This window comes from Molothrus aeneus, chromosome 10 (assembly GCF_037042795.1).
Source record: "Molothrus aeneus isolate 106 chromosome 10, BPBGC_Maene_1.0, whole genome shotgun sequence".
Lineage (NCBI taxonomy): Eukaryota > Metazoa > Chordata > Aves > Passeriformes > Icteridae > Molothrus > Molothrus aeneus.
Genome location: NC_089655.1, coordinates 2,570,884 through 2,586,270, shown reverse-complemented (window position 1 = coordinate 2,586,270; position 15,387 = coordinate 2,570,884). Strand labels below are relative to the sequence as shown.

The 15,387-nt window shown below is 51.7% G+C and overlaps 1 protein-coding gene across 2 annotated transcripts; it reads right to left on the bottom strand.

The window, feature by feature from the left end:
- Positions 1 to 2,946: 2,946 nt before the first annotated feature.
- Positions 2,947 to 5,328, bottom strand: LOC136560811 (transcription cofactor HES-6-like). Of its 2 annotated transcripts, none has more exons than XM_066556865.1 (4): positions 5,222 to 5,328; positions 4,686 to 4,781; positions 4,458 to 4,536; positions 2,947 to 4,118 (listed from the first exon to the last, which is right to left on the bottom strand). In XM_066556865.1, the coding sequence occupies exons 1-4, from the start codon at positions 5,279 to 5,281 to the stop codon at positions 3,670 to 3,672; spliced, it is 684 nt and encodes a 227-aa protein (XP_066412962.1). In that variant the 5' UTR covers positions 5,282 to 5,328; the 3' UTR covers positions 2,947 to 3,669. The 2 variants fall into 2 exon arrangements, with proteins under 2 accessions (XP_066412962.1, XP_066412963.1); XM_066556866.1 differs by having other exon boundaries at positions 4,458 to 4,533.
- Positions 5,329 to 15,387: the final 10,059 nt, after the last annotated feature.

Sequence of the window (15,387 nt, the reverse complement as noted above, 5' to 3'; positions counted from 1 at the left end):
TGGGGATCCATCCCTGGGCTGTGCCCTGGCAGTGCAGGGTCACAGCCCCTGCTGCCTTCTGCAGATGTGACAGCAGCATCTGCCTGGGCTCTGCTGCTGTGTGCAGAGCCTGTGTGAGTGAGGGGCAGCTTCCACCAGCAGCTGCCAAGGACAGAATTCACACAATTCACAGAATCACCGGGTTGGAAGAGACCTTCAAGATCACAGAGTCCAGCCCAGCCCCAACAGCTCAACTCAACCCTGGCACCCAGTGCCACATCCAGGCTTTGTTAAACACACCCAGGGATGGTGACTCCACCACCTCCCCGGGCAGCCATTCCAGAACTTTATCACTCTTTCAGTGAAAAACTTTTCCCTGCTCTCCAGCCTGTATTTCCCTTGGCACAGCTTGAGGCTGTGTGCTCTGGTTGTGTCAGTGCTGCTGGAGAAAGAGCCCAGCCCCAGCTGAGCACAGGCACCTTTCAGGAGCTGTGAGAGTGATGGGGGCAGCCCTGAGTCTCCTTTTCTCCAGGCTGAGCACCCCCAGCTCCCTCAGGGGTTCCTCTCAGGGTTTGTGTCCCCAGCCCTTTGGTGCTCTCCACTCTGCACTGCCCAGCTGGCAGCAGGAGCTGCTCCCTTCCTTCTCCTGGGGACAAGGTGGGAGCAGCTGGCAATGCACCTTTGGGTTGTCACTGGAGAGGTGCTTATAATGAAGAGCAAAGTATTATTGCTCTTGTACAGTCCTGGCTTTGCTGAAACCAGATGGGTTTGAAGTAAGTATGGAGTTCCTTTGTCCAATGTAATTAGAAGCTGAAATTCGTGTGTTTGGAGTGCTGTGAGTAATCCTCTGCTTTCTTTCTGAAGAAACATCCTTTTTTTTTTTTTGTTACTGAACACTGGTGACTTGCAATGGATTCCTGCAGTACTGGTTGGATAGAGGACAAGGAGGTCATATAAAAAGTCACCCTTGGTTTGAAATGAAGGCAATGAAAAATGAGTGCCTTGTACTAAAAGTGTTGCTGGAGATTGTTGGCCAAGGATTGCAGTCTCACTTTCCTATTTTTAAAACTCTCTCACCAGCTGTGATGTGACCCTTCCCTCCACACCCACAACAGAAAAAAAGCCCTCACTGATTAGAAACAGGAAATAATAAAACTCACTAACCACAAAGTATTTTCAAAGACACAAAATAAACAAGCAGAGATAGTGGGAAATAGATATTTCCTGCTGATCTCCTTTCAGCATAGTAACCATAGCTAATAATTATAGTCCCTGGGGATTTACAGCTTTTGGAGGGAATGTTTTTAGGATGATGCTGTCAAACTGCAGTAAAATATTTTCATCAGAGTCTGTCCCAGCATAGCAATAAGGTGGCCAGGAGTGCCATGAGATGCATTGGAGACACCTTCTAGAAGTACAAGAGCACTTCAGGCTGATCTGGGGCAGGGAGCTGCTCTCCTTGCTGGTCACAGTGGGGTGCACTGGAGGTTCCCCTGGTGGGTGCAGCTGTGGGGGCTCTTGTGACCCTGTTCACAGGGGTTCTTGGAGAAGGGAAGAGAAGAGAATGTTGACTCCATGTTTCAGAAGGCTTGATTTATTATTTTATTGTATATATTACATTAAAACTATACTAAAAGAATAGAATAAAAGGTTTCATCAGAAGGCTAGCTAAGATAAGAATAGAAATGAAAGAATGATAATAAAGGCAGCAGTCTCAGACTCTGTCTGAGCCAGCTGGGCTGTGATTGGCCATTAATTAGAAATATCCAAGATGGGCTAATCAAAGATCTACCTGTTCCATTCCACAGCAGCAGATAACCATTGGGTACATTTTGTTCCTGAGGCCTCTCAGCTTCTCAGGAGGAAAAATCCTAAGGAAAGGATTTTTCATGAAAAGATGTCTGCGACAGGCTCTCATGGCATGGGCTTTTATCTGACCTCAGCTCTATTTGTGACAGTAAGCTGGGAAGATCTTGAATGTCTTTTCTGTGCCAGGATTCTGCAGTTTTCTTTGCCTGGTTGGTTTCTCTACCCATGGGTATTCTGTGTGCTTTGCTGCCGTGGTTTGCTTGGGCTGGCCCCACCTCCCACTCTCCTCTGGACCTTTGCAATGGGATCAGGATGAGGATGATGATGATGATGTTGTGTACTTTTCACATTAGTAATCACTCCAAAGGGCCTCATCAGGAAAGGGGGAATCTTCATTTTCAGGCAGAGGGTGGAAAGTGAGGTTGATGTTTGTGCAGTTCTGGATCTGTGCAATTCTGTGTCTTTGCCTGACGTCTGACCTGCCTTGCCTTCTTCCAGCCAGGTGTAGGCCAATTGTTTCTCCTGCCACCCTCATGCCACTGCTCCTAATGGCTCTTCGGGAGGGCTGGATAAAAGGGAAAGCTTCCCAGGAAAAGATGCTAAACCCGGAGGCGCCGGTTTTCACTCCTTCAGCACCTCATCCAATAGATCTCTCTGCATAATGAGCCCCTCGGACTGCGGGCCGTTCATTAGTATGCTCCGTGTTTGTTTAAGAGCTCCCTGCTCTTTTATTCTTGCTGTGAGCAGCTTCTAACTGCCTTTGAGATGAAAAATGGGCACCAAATTTTGCCACCAAGTGAGTAGATTTGTCCCAATCTCCTCTGTCCAGTTTGCAGGGAATTTCACCTTCTGCTTTCTAGATGATCTTTGTGACAGTAAAGGCTGTTATCAGTAAAAGCTAAAGCATCGATCCAGCCTGATAAACCCAACTCCCTATTTCCTTCATAACTTCTAAAGTGTCCCTGTGATGCAGGCAGGGCTGTCTGTGTGTGTGGTGAACGCTGCTTTCCTACAAAGGGTCAGGGGCAGCCCCCAAACCAGCCCTTCCAACTGCATCCAGGAAAAACTCTTTGTGAAAGAAGCAAATCAAAGCAGATGCTCAAACACTCTTTATTCAGAGCACACGGGGCAAGGCTGGGAGAAATGTCAGTCGTTATCTTCAAAAGGTTTATTTAGAACTTTTAGTTATGGAAACAAAAAGAAATCCCTAAATATACCTCTATGGAACATATATATATATATATAACATATATATATATACACATGTACTCACAAGCTCTAGAGCAGTGTCAGGCTGGGAACAGCAAAGCCTGAGTGAGCAACCCACAGAGCATTTCTAAACAGCCTAAAAGGTCCAGACCAAGTCTCTCCCTTTTTCTTTTTTTTTTTTCCTCCTAATAATTGCAGCATTTTTACAGGACTCAACACTGGAATCTCCTACACTGCACAGGGATAATATTAAAAATACAAAGCAGAAGAGACCAGTTATTGCTTACCCTTTTATCCAACAAAGGGATCTCAATGGCTTATGTGAGATCTGAAGGTAAATTTGATTCCAGAGAGGTTTGTTGCTTATTGCCTTGTATTTTTTATTAATAGAAAGTTAATTATTTTAGAATGCAAGACAAGAAAACTATATCATTATTATACACTAAAAAGCACGAGAGGATTCTAGACAATAATTTAGATGTATTAAATAAATAAGAAATAATAGCAGCCTTCTACAATGCAGGCTACACATAGGTTTACTTCGGTTTGAAGTACCCAGGTCTTTAGTACACCTACAGGAACAGATTTGCTCCACAAGTGTTTTAAAGAAACATATCTATAAGATACATACGTAAGAGTGTCTAAGGTTAGGACAAAAATGGAAAGCACACTTTACCACGGTCTCCACATATCTAATGACCCCATTCTGGGGTTGTTATGGGAAAAATTTGGCTGCAGAACCTGTCTGGGAGGTGCAGCAGCATCCGCCTGGTTGCAAAGCGGCAGCGAGGGCGGCTGGAGGGGATTTTTGGCAGCTTGCTTGTTCTCCGCAGGGTAGAGGCGCTCCTGGGCCGGGTTTGTGCCTCGGGCGCTGCCCTTGGGGCTCGGGGCACTTTTGTGCGTCGGGAGCGGCTGCAGAGCCGGGCTGCCGGAGCGGAGCGCTGCCTTGCAGGGATCCTCGCCCGAGCGGGGCAGGGATTTGAGCAGGTGGTTCAGGAGCCGCGCCCCCAGGCTCTTGTCCATCCACTCGCAGGTGAGCAGCAGGTTGTGCACCTCGTGCATGCACTGGATGTAGCCGGTGCTGTACCTCTGCTGCGCCTCCAGCCCCACCTTGGAGTCGGCTGTGCGGGACAGACACAAAGGGTGAGCGGGGCACGGTCACCGGGTGGCGTCTACAGCGCCTCTGGGTTTAGAGATGCTTTGTTTGCGGGGGTAAGGTGAGCAGGGGGTGAGCCCTGTGCCCCGCTGCCCCGCGCCGAGGCAAAACTGCACCAAAAAGCAGAAATCGGCTCAGGAAGGGAAAAACGCCTTCCGTGGATTCAGCAGTGCCCGGCTCCATCTCCCCATCTAGTGGAGAAAGCCAAACCCCGGCAGGCTGGGCCTGGGCGGTCTGAAAGGGGCTTTGCCAGGCTGCCAGGGCACCAGACCCACTGGCACAGGGCAAGGGACCGGGCACTCACCCAGCATCTTGCTGCTCTGGATGTTCTGGAGGTGCTTCACTGTCATTTCCAGGATGTCTGCTTTTTCCAGTTTAGACTGCTGATAGGGAAAGAATGCAGCAGTTAGAGGCAAAGAAGGGTTTGCACCGTGCCCAGTTTCTCTAAAGATGAGGCATTTCCCTTCCTCCCACCCCCAACCCAATTTCCCACCAGCAGAAGGACAAAAAGCAGCATAAAATGAGGACTTACATCCAGGTGAAATGCACCCACAACAGTCTCCTTCAGCTGGTCTAAGCAGTTATTAATCCTTTCCCTTCGCTTCCGCTCAATGAGGGGTTTCCTTAACTGGCAAAGAAAAGGAGCAGGAAAAATTGCAGTTGATATTTTCATTTCCTCTCCCTGCTGCAGTCCAGCAAGGCCAGAGATCCTTCCCTGTGTGAAGCCAGAGCAGGGTGACACTGCTCAGCAGGGACAAGGTGTGGATGGAGCATGTGCTCATCCCTGAGGTGGCATCACCTCTCCCTTCTCCCACTTCCAATCGTTTCAAACACAGAAACTCACTTCACCCGATCAAAACAGAGAGGAGGCATAGAAAGGAAGCAGAAAAACACCCACATGAGTTAAAATCAGAGAAAACATCTTTCTAAGAGGAGAAAAAGCATTTGTGACAGTAAAAGCAGTTATCAGTAAAAGCTAAAGCATGGATCCAAATCTAGAGCGCTTCCTGTGCCCTGGGAGCAGTGGCTGGCACCCTCATTCACATGCCCAGCTCAGGGGACACTTACCTTCCTCTCCTCCTTGGTGCTGGCCACCTTGTGCGTGCCCGTGGTGGCCGTGGCCGTCATCCTGGGGCAGGCAGGCTCGGCGGGATGGGATGGGATGGGACGGGACGGGACGGGACGGGACGGGACGGGACGGGACGGGACGGGATGGGATGGGATGGGATGGGATGGGATGGGATGGGATGGGATGGGATGGGATGGGAAGGAGGCGCTCGGGCAGTGGCTCGCTCCCCTTCCAGATGGGCTCTTTGCTGCTCCGCTGCTCCTCGGCTGTATTTATAACCCCAAATTAGCATCTGAAAGGCAACTTTCCTTGGCGGGACTTCTTTTCCCACACGAGGGGTCGAGCCCGGAGGTTTGTGGCCATCAATCAAGGCTGACAGGTCACTGCTTCTTTTCAATGACCACGCCGGCCCCCCCAAACGGCGACAGATGTCCAGCCTCCGACGCTGGGCTTTGGAGGGATCCTTTGTTCGGGAAGAAGGGGAGGAAAATGGGCGCGCTCGGAGCAGCTTGCACGGCTCCTCGTTCAATTCGCACAGATTCCCAGGGAGGGACACAATAGCCGGGAAGCGGTTGAATTACACCTGGGAAAATGCCTTCCACTCATCTTTTTCTCTTCTATCTCCTTGAAGCCGTGTCTGTTTTTACCTGCTAGCCTGACCCCAGTCGTTTCACAGCATTGTAACAGCCTCTTAATTTAAGAATAGAGTACTTCAGCTAGGAGTTCCTGCTCCCAGGGTTTATTGTTACAAGGAAATGATGATCGATTAAAAACTGTTGACAGCAGATACCCCAAGGAAGGTTGTTTCCATCACAGAAATCCTCTAGGGAAAACATGGGAACTTTATTTACCTCCTGGGAACCTGAATTATCTGTTGGACCTGGGTGGATGTAGGTAATCTGTAACTCTTTTGGCTGCTCTGCAGAATTTAATATTAAATTTACAGGGTATTGAAGATACTATCAAACCTAGAGCTGAGTTAGTCCTGTGGAAGCTTTACTTCTCTGGGCTTTCCCCCCATGCTGTGAGGCTTGGGTGGCTTTGTGAGGAAGGGGGTTTGTCTGTTTGCTGCTCTGGAATGCTGGGGCAGGGGATGAGGGCTCTTTTCAGGAGGCTTGGTGTGGGGTGAGAATGCACTTTTATACTTCCTCACTTCTGCCTGGCTTGGGGGAGAGTATGAAGGCGTTTTCATGACCTTGCATTTGCTTTCTGAAGCTGCTTTGCTGATGAGCACGATTTGGCAGCGTCCTGTTGAGTCCCTCAGGTGAAGCCCTTTGGATTGGTGTTGAATGTGTCACCTTATTGAAGTGGAGAGGAAGCAGCTGCAGCGGTTCAGAAGCACTGCAGGCCCTCCCAAAGCACTGGGGGGATTTCCCAGCTCCTGGGAAAAAGAAATAGTTTATTCAAATAAATAAAAAATAAGAGCAGCATTCTACAAGGCAGGCTACACATAGGTTTACTTTGGCTGGAAGTACCCCAGGTCTTTAGTACAGCCACAGGAACAGAACACTCCACAAGTGTTTTACAGAAACATGTCTGTAAGGCAGATGGTGCGTGGCTGCAGAGCCCTGTGCCCCTCCAGCCCTGGGTGGGGACATTCCCCAGTGACAGCAGCGAGGACATCGCGCTGCTCCTTGCTCAAGCACCGTGTGGGTGTGAGTGTGTTTGCCTGTGTGTCAATGCAAACATACCTGCAGCACCTCTGCACGCCCTGCTGCCTGGGCTCATCACCAAAACATGTCCCCAGCCATGGGACCTGGCAGGCAGAGGCTGTTTGGCAGTCACATGCAGAGCTGGGGTGCAGTTCCTTGGTTTTATAAGTGCCCTACTTTGGCAATGGCCTGGGACGAGCTGGGGTGGTGGCTGTGCTGGGAGAGGAGGGTTGGGAGGGGAAGGTTCACAACTTATCCGTTGTGCCAGGTAAAGGGATGGGATTCTTATCTCTGGGGTGTTGTCTTCAGAGACAGCAAAAGGAGATCCCCATCAGCCAGCCCAGGCTCCTCACTTGTGAAGACTCCTTTGGTTTTCCAAGCTTTTTCCATTCCAAGGAAATGGATTGTTGCTGCTATTTATAAAAGGTGTAGCTGAGGCCACATGATTCCAGCAGCTCGGCCAGGAGGAGGCAGGGCTGGGCTGGGGCAAGGGGCACAGAACACACTCTGTGTTTTGTGCCCAGGCTGGCGGTGCCTGCCCATCTCCCTCCACCTTGTGCAGAGAGCAGCACCTTCCCCAAGCACCCAGGGCAGCAGGGAGAACCTGAGATCACCTCAGCTCCTGGTCCAGCTGAGCACAGCAGGGGTGTCAGCAAATCCAGAATTACCCAAAGCTCTGAAAAGCACATCCCAAACCTACTGGCACTGCTGCAGGGCGCAGCGTGTGCCCCGTGTTGGTGGCCCGGAGGCTCGCCAGGACAGTGCCACCAGGACAGCTCTCTCAGTGTCTGTGATGGCAGCACCTCCTTCTCAGCCTCTCTCCCTCCCTTGGCCCTGCTCGTGGCTGCTGCCTCGCCCTCCCTCCTGCGCCTTTGTGCTGCGAGCTGCCCCAGCCCCGGGGCTGTTCCCGGGAGCACCAGGGGAGTTGGTGGCCAGGGGACACCGGACTGGCAGGACAGGCCCCGGGTGCCAGCCCGTGCCCAGCCCAGCCGGGCACCGCAGCCCCTTGGCTTGCCCACGGGCATCTGCTGCGGGCGAGCTCATTTCAAGGTTCATTTGTAAGACAGCGCCGCAGTGCAAAAGAAGAGCAGCTTTGGCTGTAAACAGTTATTTTACACCTCTCAGTCACGGCAAAAGCCTTTATTTCGGAGGCGGGGGTGCGGGCGGGAGAGCTGCCCTGGCTTTGGGCAAGGCTGACATCTGTGCCGGGGATTGCAGGGACCCAACAGCCCCATGCTAATGAGCATTACAGGAGCTTTCTGCGAATTCCCGCTTTCCTTTTGCGTTGCCACTGCCAGGTTTCACTGAAAAGGGGATTCTCCTTTGTAAACAAAGCCTCCCTTTTTTCCTGGGCTTTCAAAAAAAAAAAAAAAAAAAAAAAAAAGAAGAGAGAGGGGTGAGCGCTGCTTAGAGTTTTCCCTTTTTTTTTTTTTTTGCTATTTGTCTACACTTCACACTCCGGAGAAAGAAAACAACTTTTAACATCTGTTCCTGCAGTATTTAAGAGGGAAAGAAAGGCTGTTGAAAAGGGGGAAAGTGTGGCAGATGTTGGCAGGTTCCCTCGGGCGCAGATGTCCTGCTCCGAACAGGGCTTTCCTCGGGGAGCGGCGGCCGGGGCTCCTCTGAGCTCGGGACACGCGACTGCCGAGCGGGCGGGGGACGTGGGAAAGCGCCGCCGAACAAAGGCGCTTATTCAAACAAACCCCAGAGCCGTGAACAATCTAATCACCAGCAGAGAAATGGGCAGCAGCCCCCGGCCCCGCCAGCGAGGGCTCGGGGGCAGCCGGTGGCCACGGGACGAGGGAATTTGACCGGGCTGCAAGCGGAGTGTCCCTTCCTTGCCCCCTGTGCTCCCTCTGAGCATCCAGCACGGAGCTGTGGCCAGGGATCCATCCTTGCTGAGGTGCTCTGCAGGCCGGCTGTCCCACTCTGCAGCACAGGGGATGGAGGGCAGGATGGGACCCTCGGGATGGAGGGCAGGCACCTCTGGGGGGCATGGAACCCTTGGGATGGAGGGCAGGATGGGAACCCTCGGGATGGAGGGCAGGCACCTCTGGGTGGGATAGAAGCCTCGGGATGGAGGGCAGGATGGAAACCCTCGGGATGGAGGGCAGGCACCTCTGGGGGGCATGGAACCCTTGGGATGGAGGGCAGGATGGGAACCCTCGGGATGGAGGGCAGGCACCTCTGGGTGGAATGGAACCCTCGGGATGGAGGGCAGGCACCTCTGGGTGGAATGGAACCCTCGGGATGGAGGGCAGGCACCTCTGGGTGGAATGGAACCCTCGGGATGGAGGGCAGGCACCTCTGGGCTGGATGGAGCCCTCGGGATGGAGGGCAGGCACCTCTGGGTGGGATGGAACCCTCGGGATGGAGGGCAGGCACCTCTGGGCAGGCATGGAACCCTTGGGATGGAGGGCAGGCACCTCTGGGTGGGATAGAAGCCTCGGGATGGAGGGCAGGCACCTCTGGGCAGGCATGGAACCCTCGGGATGGAGGGCAGGCACCTCTGGGTGGGATGGAACCCTCGGGATGGAGGGCAGGCACCTCTGGGTGGGATGGAACCCTCGGGATGGAGGGCAGGCACCTCTGGGTGGGATGGAACCCTCGGGATGGAGGGCAGGCACCTCTGGGTGGGATGGAACCCTCGGGATGGAGGGCAGGCACCTCTGGGCTGGATGGAACTCTGGGGATGGAGGGCAGGCACCTCTGGGTGGGATAGAAGCCTCGGGATGGAGGGCAGGCACCTCTGGGCTGGATGGAACCCTTTGGATGGAGGGCAGGCACCTCTGGGTGGGATAGAAGCCTCGGGATGGAGGGCAGGCACCTCTGGGCAGGCATGGAACCCTCGGGATGGAGGGCAGGCACCTCTGGGCTGGATGGAACCCTTTGGATGGAGGGCAGGCACCTCTGGGCAGGATGGGAACCCTCGGGATGGAGGGCAGGCATCTCTGGGTGGGATGGAACCCTCGGGATGGAGGGCAGGCAGGCACCTCTGGGCAGGATGGAACCCTCGGGATGGAGGGCAGGCACCTCTGGGCTGGCCAGGGCTATCCCACACTCAGGACAAGGCAGCACCAGAGGAGGGACTGTGGGACATCTTCGATTGGGCTTTTAAGAAACAGCTTCTACCAATAAAATAATAATAATAATAATAATAATAATAATAATAATAATAATAATAATAATAATAATAATAATAATAATAATAATAATAATATTGTCGTTAATAATCATAACAATAAGCCTCCAATCCTATTGATTACATCCAGTTGAAATAGCCTTGTAAAACTGACTTTGATTGGGGAAAAAAAAGTTTATTTTAATGAAAGCAAAAATTTGGAGAGAACTTTTCATTCGCCTTCTTTCTGGCTGATAAAATAATTTCAAATAAGATTTTTCCATGAAAGCTGGTAATATTTCTGTTTAAGCACTTTGTAGGAAACAAGTGAGAAGCCCAGAGAAAAAGAAGCCGAGCCAAGAGAATTCACATAAGAGAGTAATTAATTCCAGTTTGGTGTTAAGGCTGAGGAGCTCTGTGATTGTTCCTCTAATTCCTGCAATTTTCAGCCTGCTTCATCTCTGCCCCAGTCCATTTTCTCTGGGTTCTGGGCAGGGCAGAGCTGCTCCTGCCAGCAAGGCTGCCATGTGCCAGGACAGCTCTTCCTTTTCCCTGCTCAGGGCCGGAGGGGACAGCCAGGTGAGTTGAGCTGAGTTGCTTCTTTGGAGGCCAAGGATGGGGGCAAGGAGCCCAAACCCTGCTGAGAGTGTCAGCTGTGTTCCTCCTGCCAGCAGAGCCCTTTCTGCACAGCAGCTGGGAAGCAGGAGGCATCTCAGCTGGGTGAGGAGCTCCATGCTGCAGGAAGGATGCTGCACAGCCCAGGCTGGTGCCCCCTGCCTCCTGCAGCTTGGGGTGATACTGTGGGCACCAACTCAGACCCTGACAGGGCTAACAAGGAGGCTTGTGCAGAACTGAGGCAAGCCAAGCCCAACTTTGGCCCTGGCTGGTTAATGAATGGCCTCGTTAAGGCAGCTCAGCCTTTTGCAGGGATGGATTTGCTGTGGGAGGGTGGGAGAAGAGCTGGGCAGGTTCCTGAGCACTGCTCAGTCTGCAGTGTGGGTCACAGAAGGACTATTTGATCCCTCTTTTTTCCAGACTGGAGATCATCCAGGCTGGGTTTGTCCCCAGACTGCTTGCAGCTCCTCTGGGGTGTGGGGCTGTAGGTGCCTGGCCCCAGCAGTGCCAGGGAGGCTGTCAGAGGCAGGGAAGGGGTCCTGCTCCAGGGTCCTCTTGTCCATCCCTCCCAGGTGTCTGTGGGTTTGCTGGGGCTTTCTGACAGCAGCTCTGCTTTCACCATGTGGTGTGGGCTCTGGGCAGTGAGGAGCAAAGTGCAGGGCTGGCAGTGGGCAGGGTGAGGTGGGGACTGTGACGGTGTTCACAGGGGTCTTAGGATGAGGGAAGAGATGTAGATCTGACTCCATGTTTCAGAAGGCTTGATTTATTATTTTATGATATATATTACATTAAAACTGTACTGTAAGAATAGAAGAAAAGGTTTCATCAGAAGGCTGGCTAAGCTAAGAATAGAATCCGAAAAAATGATAACAAAGTTTCTGTCTTGGACAGAGAGTCCGAGCCAGCTGACTGTGATTGGCCATTAATTACAAACAAACCAACATGAGCCCAATCCCAGCTGCACCTGTTGCATTCCACAGCAGCAGATAACCATTGGTTACATTTTGTTCCTGAGGCCTCCCAGCTTCTCAGGAGGAAAAAATCCTAAGGAAAGGATTTTTCATGAAAAGATGTCTGCGACAGGGGACAGTGGCTGCTGCCAGCACAGGCTGTGGGTTGGCCCTGATGTGCAGCCACGGGGCACCCTCTGCACCCTGTGCCCCCTCCCTGGGCTCGGGCTCCAGGCCTGCCCTGCCATGAACAACACTCCCCAAGGAGAGGCTGCTTTACAGGGGCTTTACTCACTCTGAATAAAGAGGGTTTTGTCCAGCTTTTTCAGACGGCTGCTTCTGCCTCAAGGCTGAGGTTTTAAAAGGAGTAAAGCTCTCCTTCAAAACGTTTAAATCTGGATGTTTCTCAGTAGCCACAATTCCCAGGCAGGCTGTGCTGAAGCCCTGCCTCACCAGGGCTGTTCTGCTGCTGAGCTGTTTGGTCGGGAGGAATGTGAGGAGCAGCAGGACGTGCCAGTGCAGTGACTGGGGAGCAGGCGGAGCCGGGGCAGGCGGGCAGGCTCCCGGCACTCAGGCACCTCTCCCGGGGATTACTCACTGCTGGATGGCCCGGGGACACCAGGGCCACCTCTCCTGACTGGCCTCAGTTCAGCATGTTGGACCTGCCATGGCCCATTCAGCCCCGTGCAGCAGCAGCATTTGCAGGAGGAACACGTGTCCTGCAGCCCGTCCAGGACAGGATGGTGCTGGAAATGGGTTGGTCAGAAAAGCAAAGGATGATTTATCTGTTCTTGAGATGTGGGGAAGGGCATTGGGAGAGCACAGTCCCAATGAGCAGATGTGGGGAAGAGCATTGGTTGGTCAGAAAAGCAAAGGATGATTTACCTGTTTTTGGGATGTGGGGAAGGGCATTTGCTGTGTTGAGAGCACAGTCCCAATGAGCAGACACCACCCACGATGGGATGTGGGCCCAAGATCACCATCAGAGCTGGCAGAAGGAAGCCATGGCTGTGCTGGGAAGGCTGCTCCTGACATCTCTGTGTTGGGATCCTTGGGGATGGAGTGACACTGTGTCTGCCAGGTCACGGTTTCTGGCAGAGGGTGGGAGGTGATGGGGTTGGTGGCTAGGTGAGCCTTGTGTGGTGACTGGGGAAGAAGCACAGGGCATCTGGCAGATGAGGTTGGTGTCTGTGGTGGCCTATCAAAGCCTGTGAGTTCACCATGGTGTGGGCAGGGAGCTCACCTGCTCCTCCTGCTATAGCTAAAGAGAGAGGTCATACATGGCATTGGACAGTGCCACATGAAGTATTTTCATCACAGAGAAAGCCCAGCTCCAAAGGAGCACTGAACATCTGGAAATTCTGTTGACATCTCTAAATCCATCTCCTTTACCAAGTGCACCAAACCCCTCTGGCCCCAGCTCAGCCCCCTGGGTACCAGCTGGCTCTACCATCTTTGGGAGTAAACTCCTGGGACAGGAAATAATTACAAGGCTGGTACCAGCTGAGTAATTCTCAGCTTTTCTTTCACACACCCCCATCCAGCCTTGGTGTTAAGGATCAGCTGATGCTCTTGCCATTGCTCAAGCTGTCTCCTGCCTGGCGGGTTAGCAGTGCTCCAGGCCCCACAGGAAATCTTATCTGCTGCTTCTCAGCCAGAGTGCTTGAAACACAGCTCCTGGGCCAAAAGCACCTTATAGGAAGCAGAAAATCTGATAAGCTGTGTGGGCGGTGGCAGGCTGTAAGGGTTAGCCCCTTGCCTGTGCTGAATTTTATATGGCCTCATTATGGAGAAGACAAAAACAAGTGCAAACTCTGCTTTCCTTCTTCCCAGACCAGCCCATGCAGCAGCACCCACCTTCTCACAGCTCCTGGTTGCTCTTCATCTTGTCAGGGCCATGGTTTTCCTATCCCAAGGTGACTGTGCCCCAAGAACTAGCAGGACTTCCTACATCTTTTGGTTCCTCCACAGCTATGAGAAATGCTCATCCCTGTAATAAAGGATTGTCTCCTAGATACACCTGAAAAGGGGGGAGGGGGGAAGTGAAGAAATTGAAGAGGAGAGTTGGTTTAAAGCAGACAATATTCATAAACAAAAACAAAACAGTATAAACCCTTTTACTTTAATTGGTAAAAAATTAGTTACAAACATAGAGATTAAAAAAAAATTTAGAAAAACATCACGAGGCTTTATACACCATGCAGAATGGACTTGGCTCTCATAACCAGAGACCAGGCTGCAGAGGTGGTACAAGGAAGAAGAGCCAAGCTTCATGAGGAGAGCACCTTGAGGGACCATTCAAGGAGAACACTTGAACTTTCTTTAAGCAGCATGCCTTGATTTATTTCATTCAGGAGAGCAGTGCTGGGTGTTCTCACACTCTGGGTTTGCGTTCATTCAGGAGAGCAGTGCTGGGTGTTCTCACACTCTGGGTGTGAGATGTTACCAGATGTCACCTGATAACAAGCCTGATCTGTAATGGAATAAACCAAGTGCTTGGTTTATTCAGTAAGCTTGACTTTGACAGCAGCATGGATGCCTGACTCCCCCCACGTTGGACCCCTGGGCTCAGCACCCTGCACACCCCACACCGCAGCCTCTGCACTTCCCACACTGCCTGTTTCTTCTTAGCTTCTCAGTTCTTGAGGCTGCAGAGTGATGTGGGTTAAGATTCATCTTTGTGAGAAAAATATCTCTTCTGTGAATAAATGTGGCTTTTGTGCCAGCCTGGCCACACGCCAACGCCTGCTTTTTATAGTCCGTGTGTCTACGTGTGCTGTCACCACATCCTGAGGCCTGGCACAGGACACCTTGTCAGCAGGAATGGGGCAGCTCTGGAGCAGGAATGACCTGTGTGCCGTCCTGGGCCCTGGGTCTGGGGCTGCCAGGGGGGCACTGCCCTTACAGCAGCATTCCCGACCCACTGCCCGCTTCTGTTGCTGCAGGGCTGGGGCTGCAGCACCCCAGGAAGTGGGAAATGCTCACCTGGGTGTTTGGCACTTTGTGGTCCTGTCTTGGCACAGCCTGGCTGCTGCTGGGACAGTGGAAAATGGGAGGGTTGAGGAGGGGAAGGCATGAACTGCAGGGTCTCTGTTCTGTGTAAGCCAAGTCCATCCTGCATGGTGTATAAAGCCTCGTGATGTTCTCTAAGATTTCTTTTATAATCTCTATGTTTGTAATTAATTTTTTACCAATTAAAGCAAAAGGTTTTATACTATTTTGGTTTTGTTTATGAATACTGTTTGCTTTAAATCAACTCTCCTCTTCAATTTCTTTACTTTTTTTCCCCCTTTTCAGGTGTATCTAGGAGACAATCCTTTATTACAGGGATGAGCATTTCTCATTGCTGTGGAGGAACCAAAAGATGTAGGAAGTCCTGCTAGTTCTTGGGGCACAGTCACCTTGGGATAGGAAAACCATGGCCCTGACAAGATGAAGAGCAACCAGGAGCTGTGAGAAGGTGGGTGCTGCTGCATGGGCTGGTCTGGGAAGAAGGAAAGCAGAGTTTGCACTTGTTTTTGTCATCTCCATAACAAGGCCATATAAAATAATAATAAAACCCCTACTGCCACAGCCCTTTTTTTCTTGCTTGTTGATTTTTAACATTAGGAGCTGTGCCCTGGGTTTGCTCTGTCAAAAAGTAAAAGAGGCCATGAGACACATGAGTTCCCTAAGGGGTTTTCCAGAAGAATACCTGTGATCACCTGGGCGTCTTGTTGTGTTCCAAAGATGATGTTTCACCCCCTCTTGTTGTGTTTCAAAGATGATGTTTCACCCCCTCTCCCCATTCCAGGTGTGTCTGTACACACACGTGCAGACAGTGATGC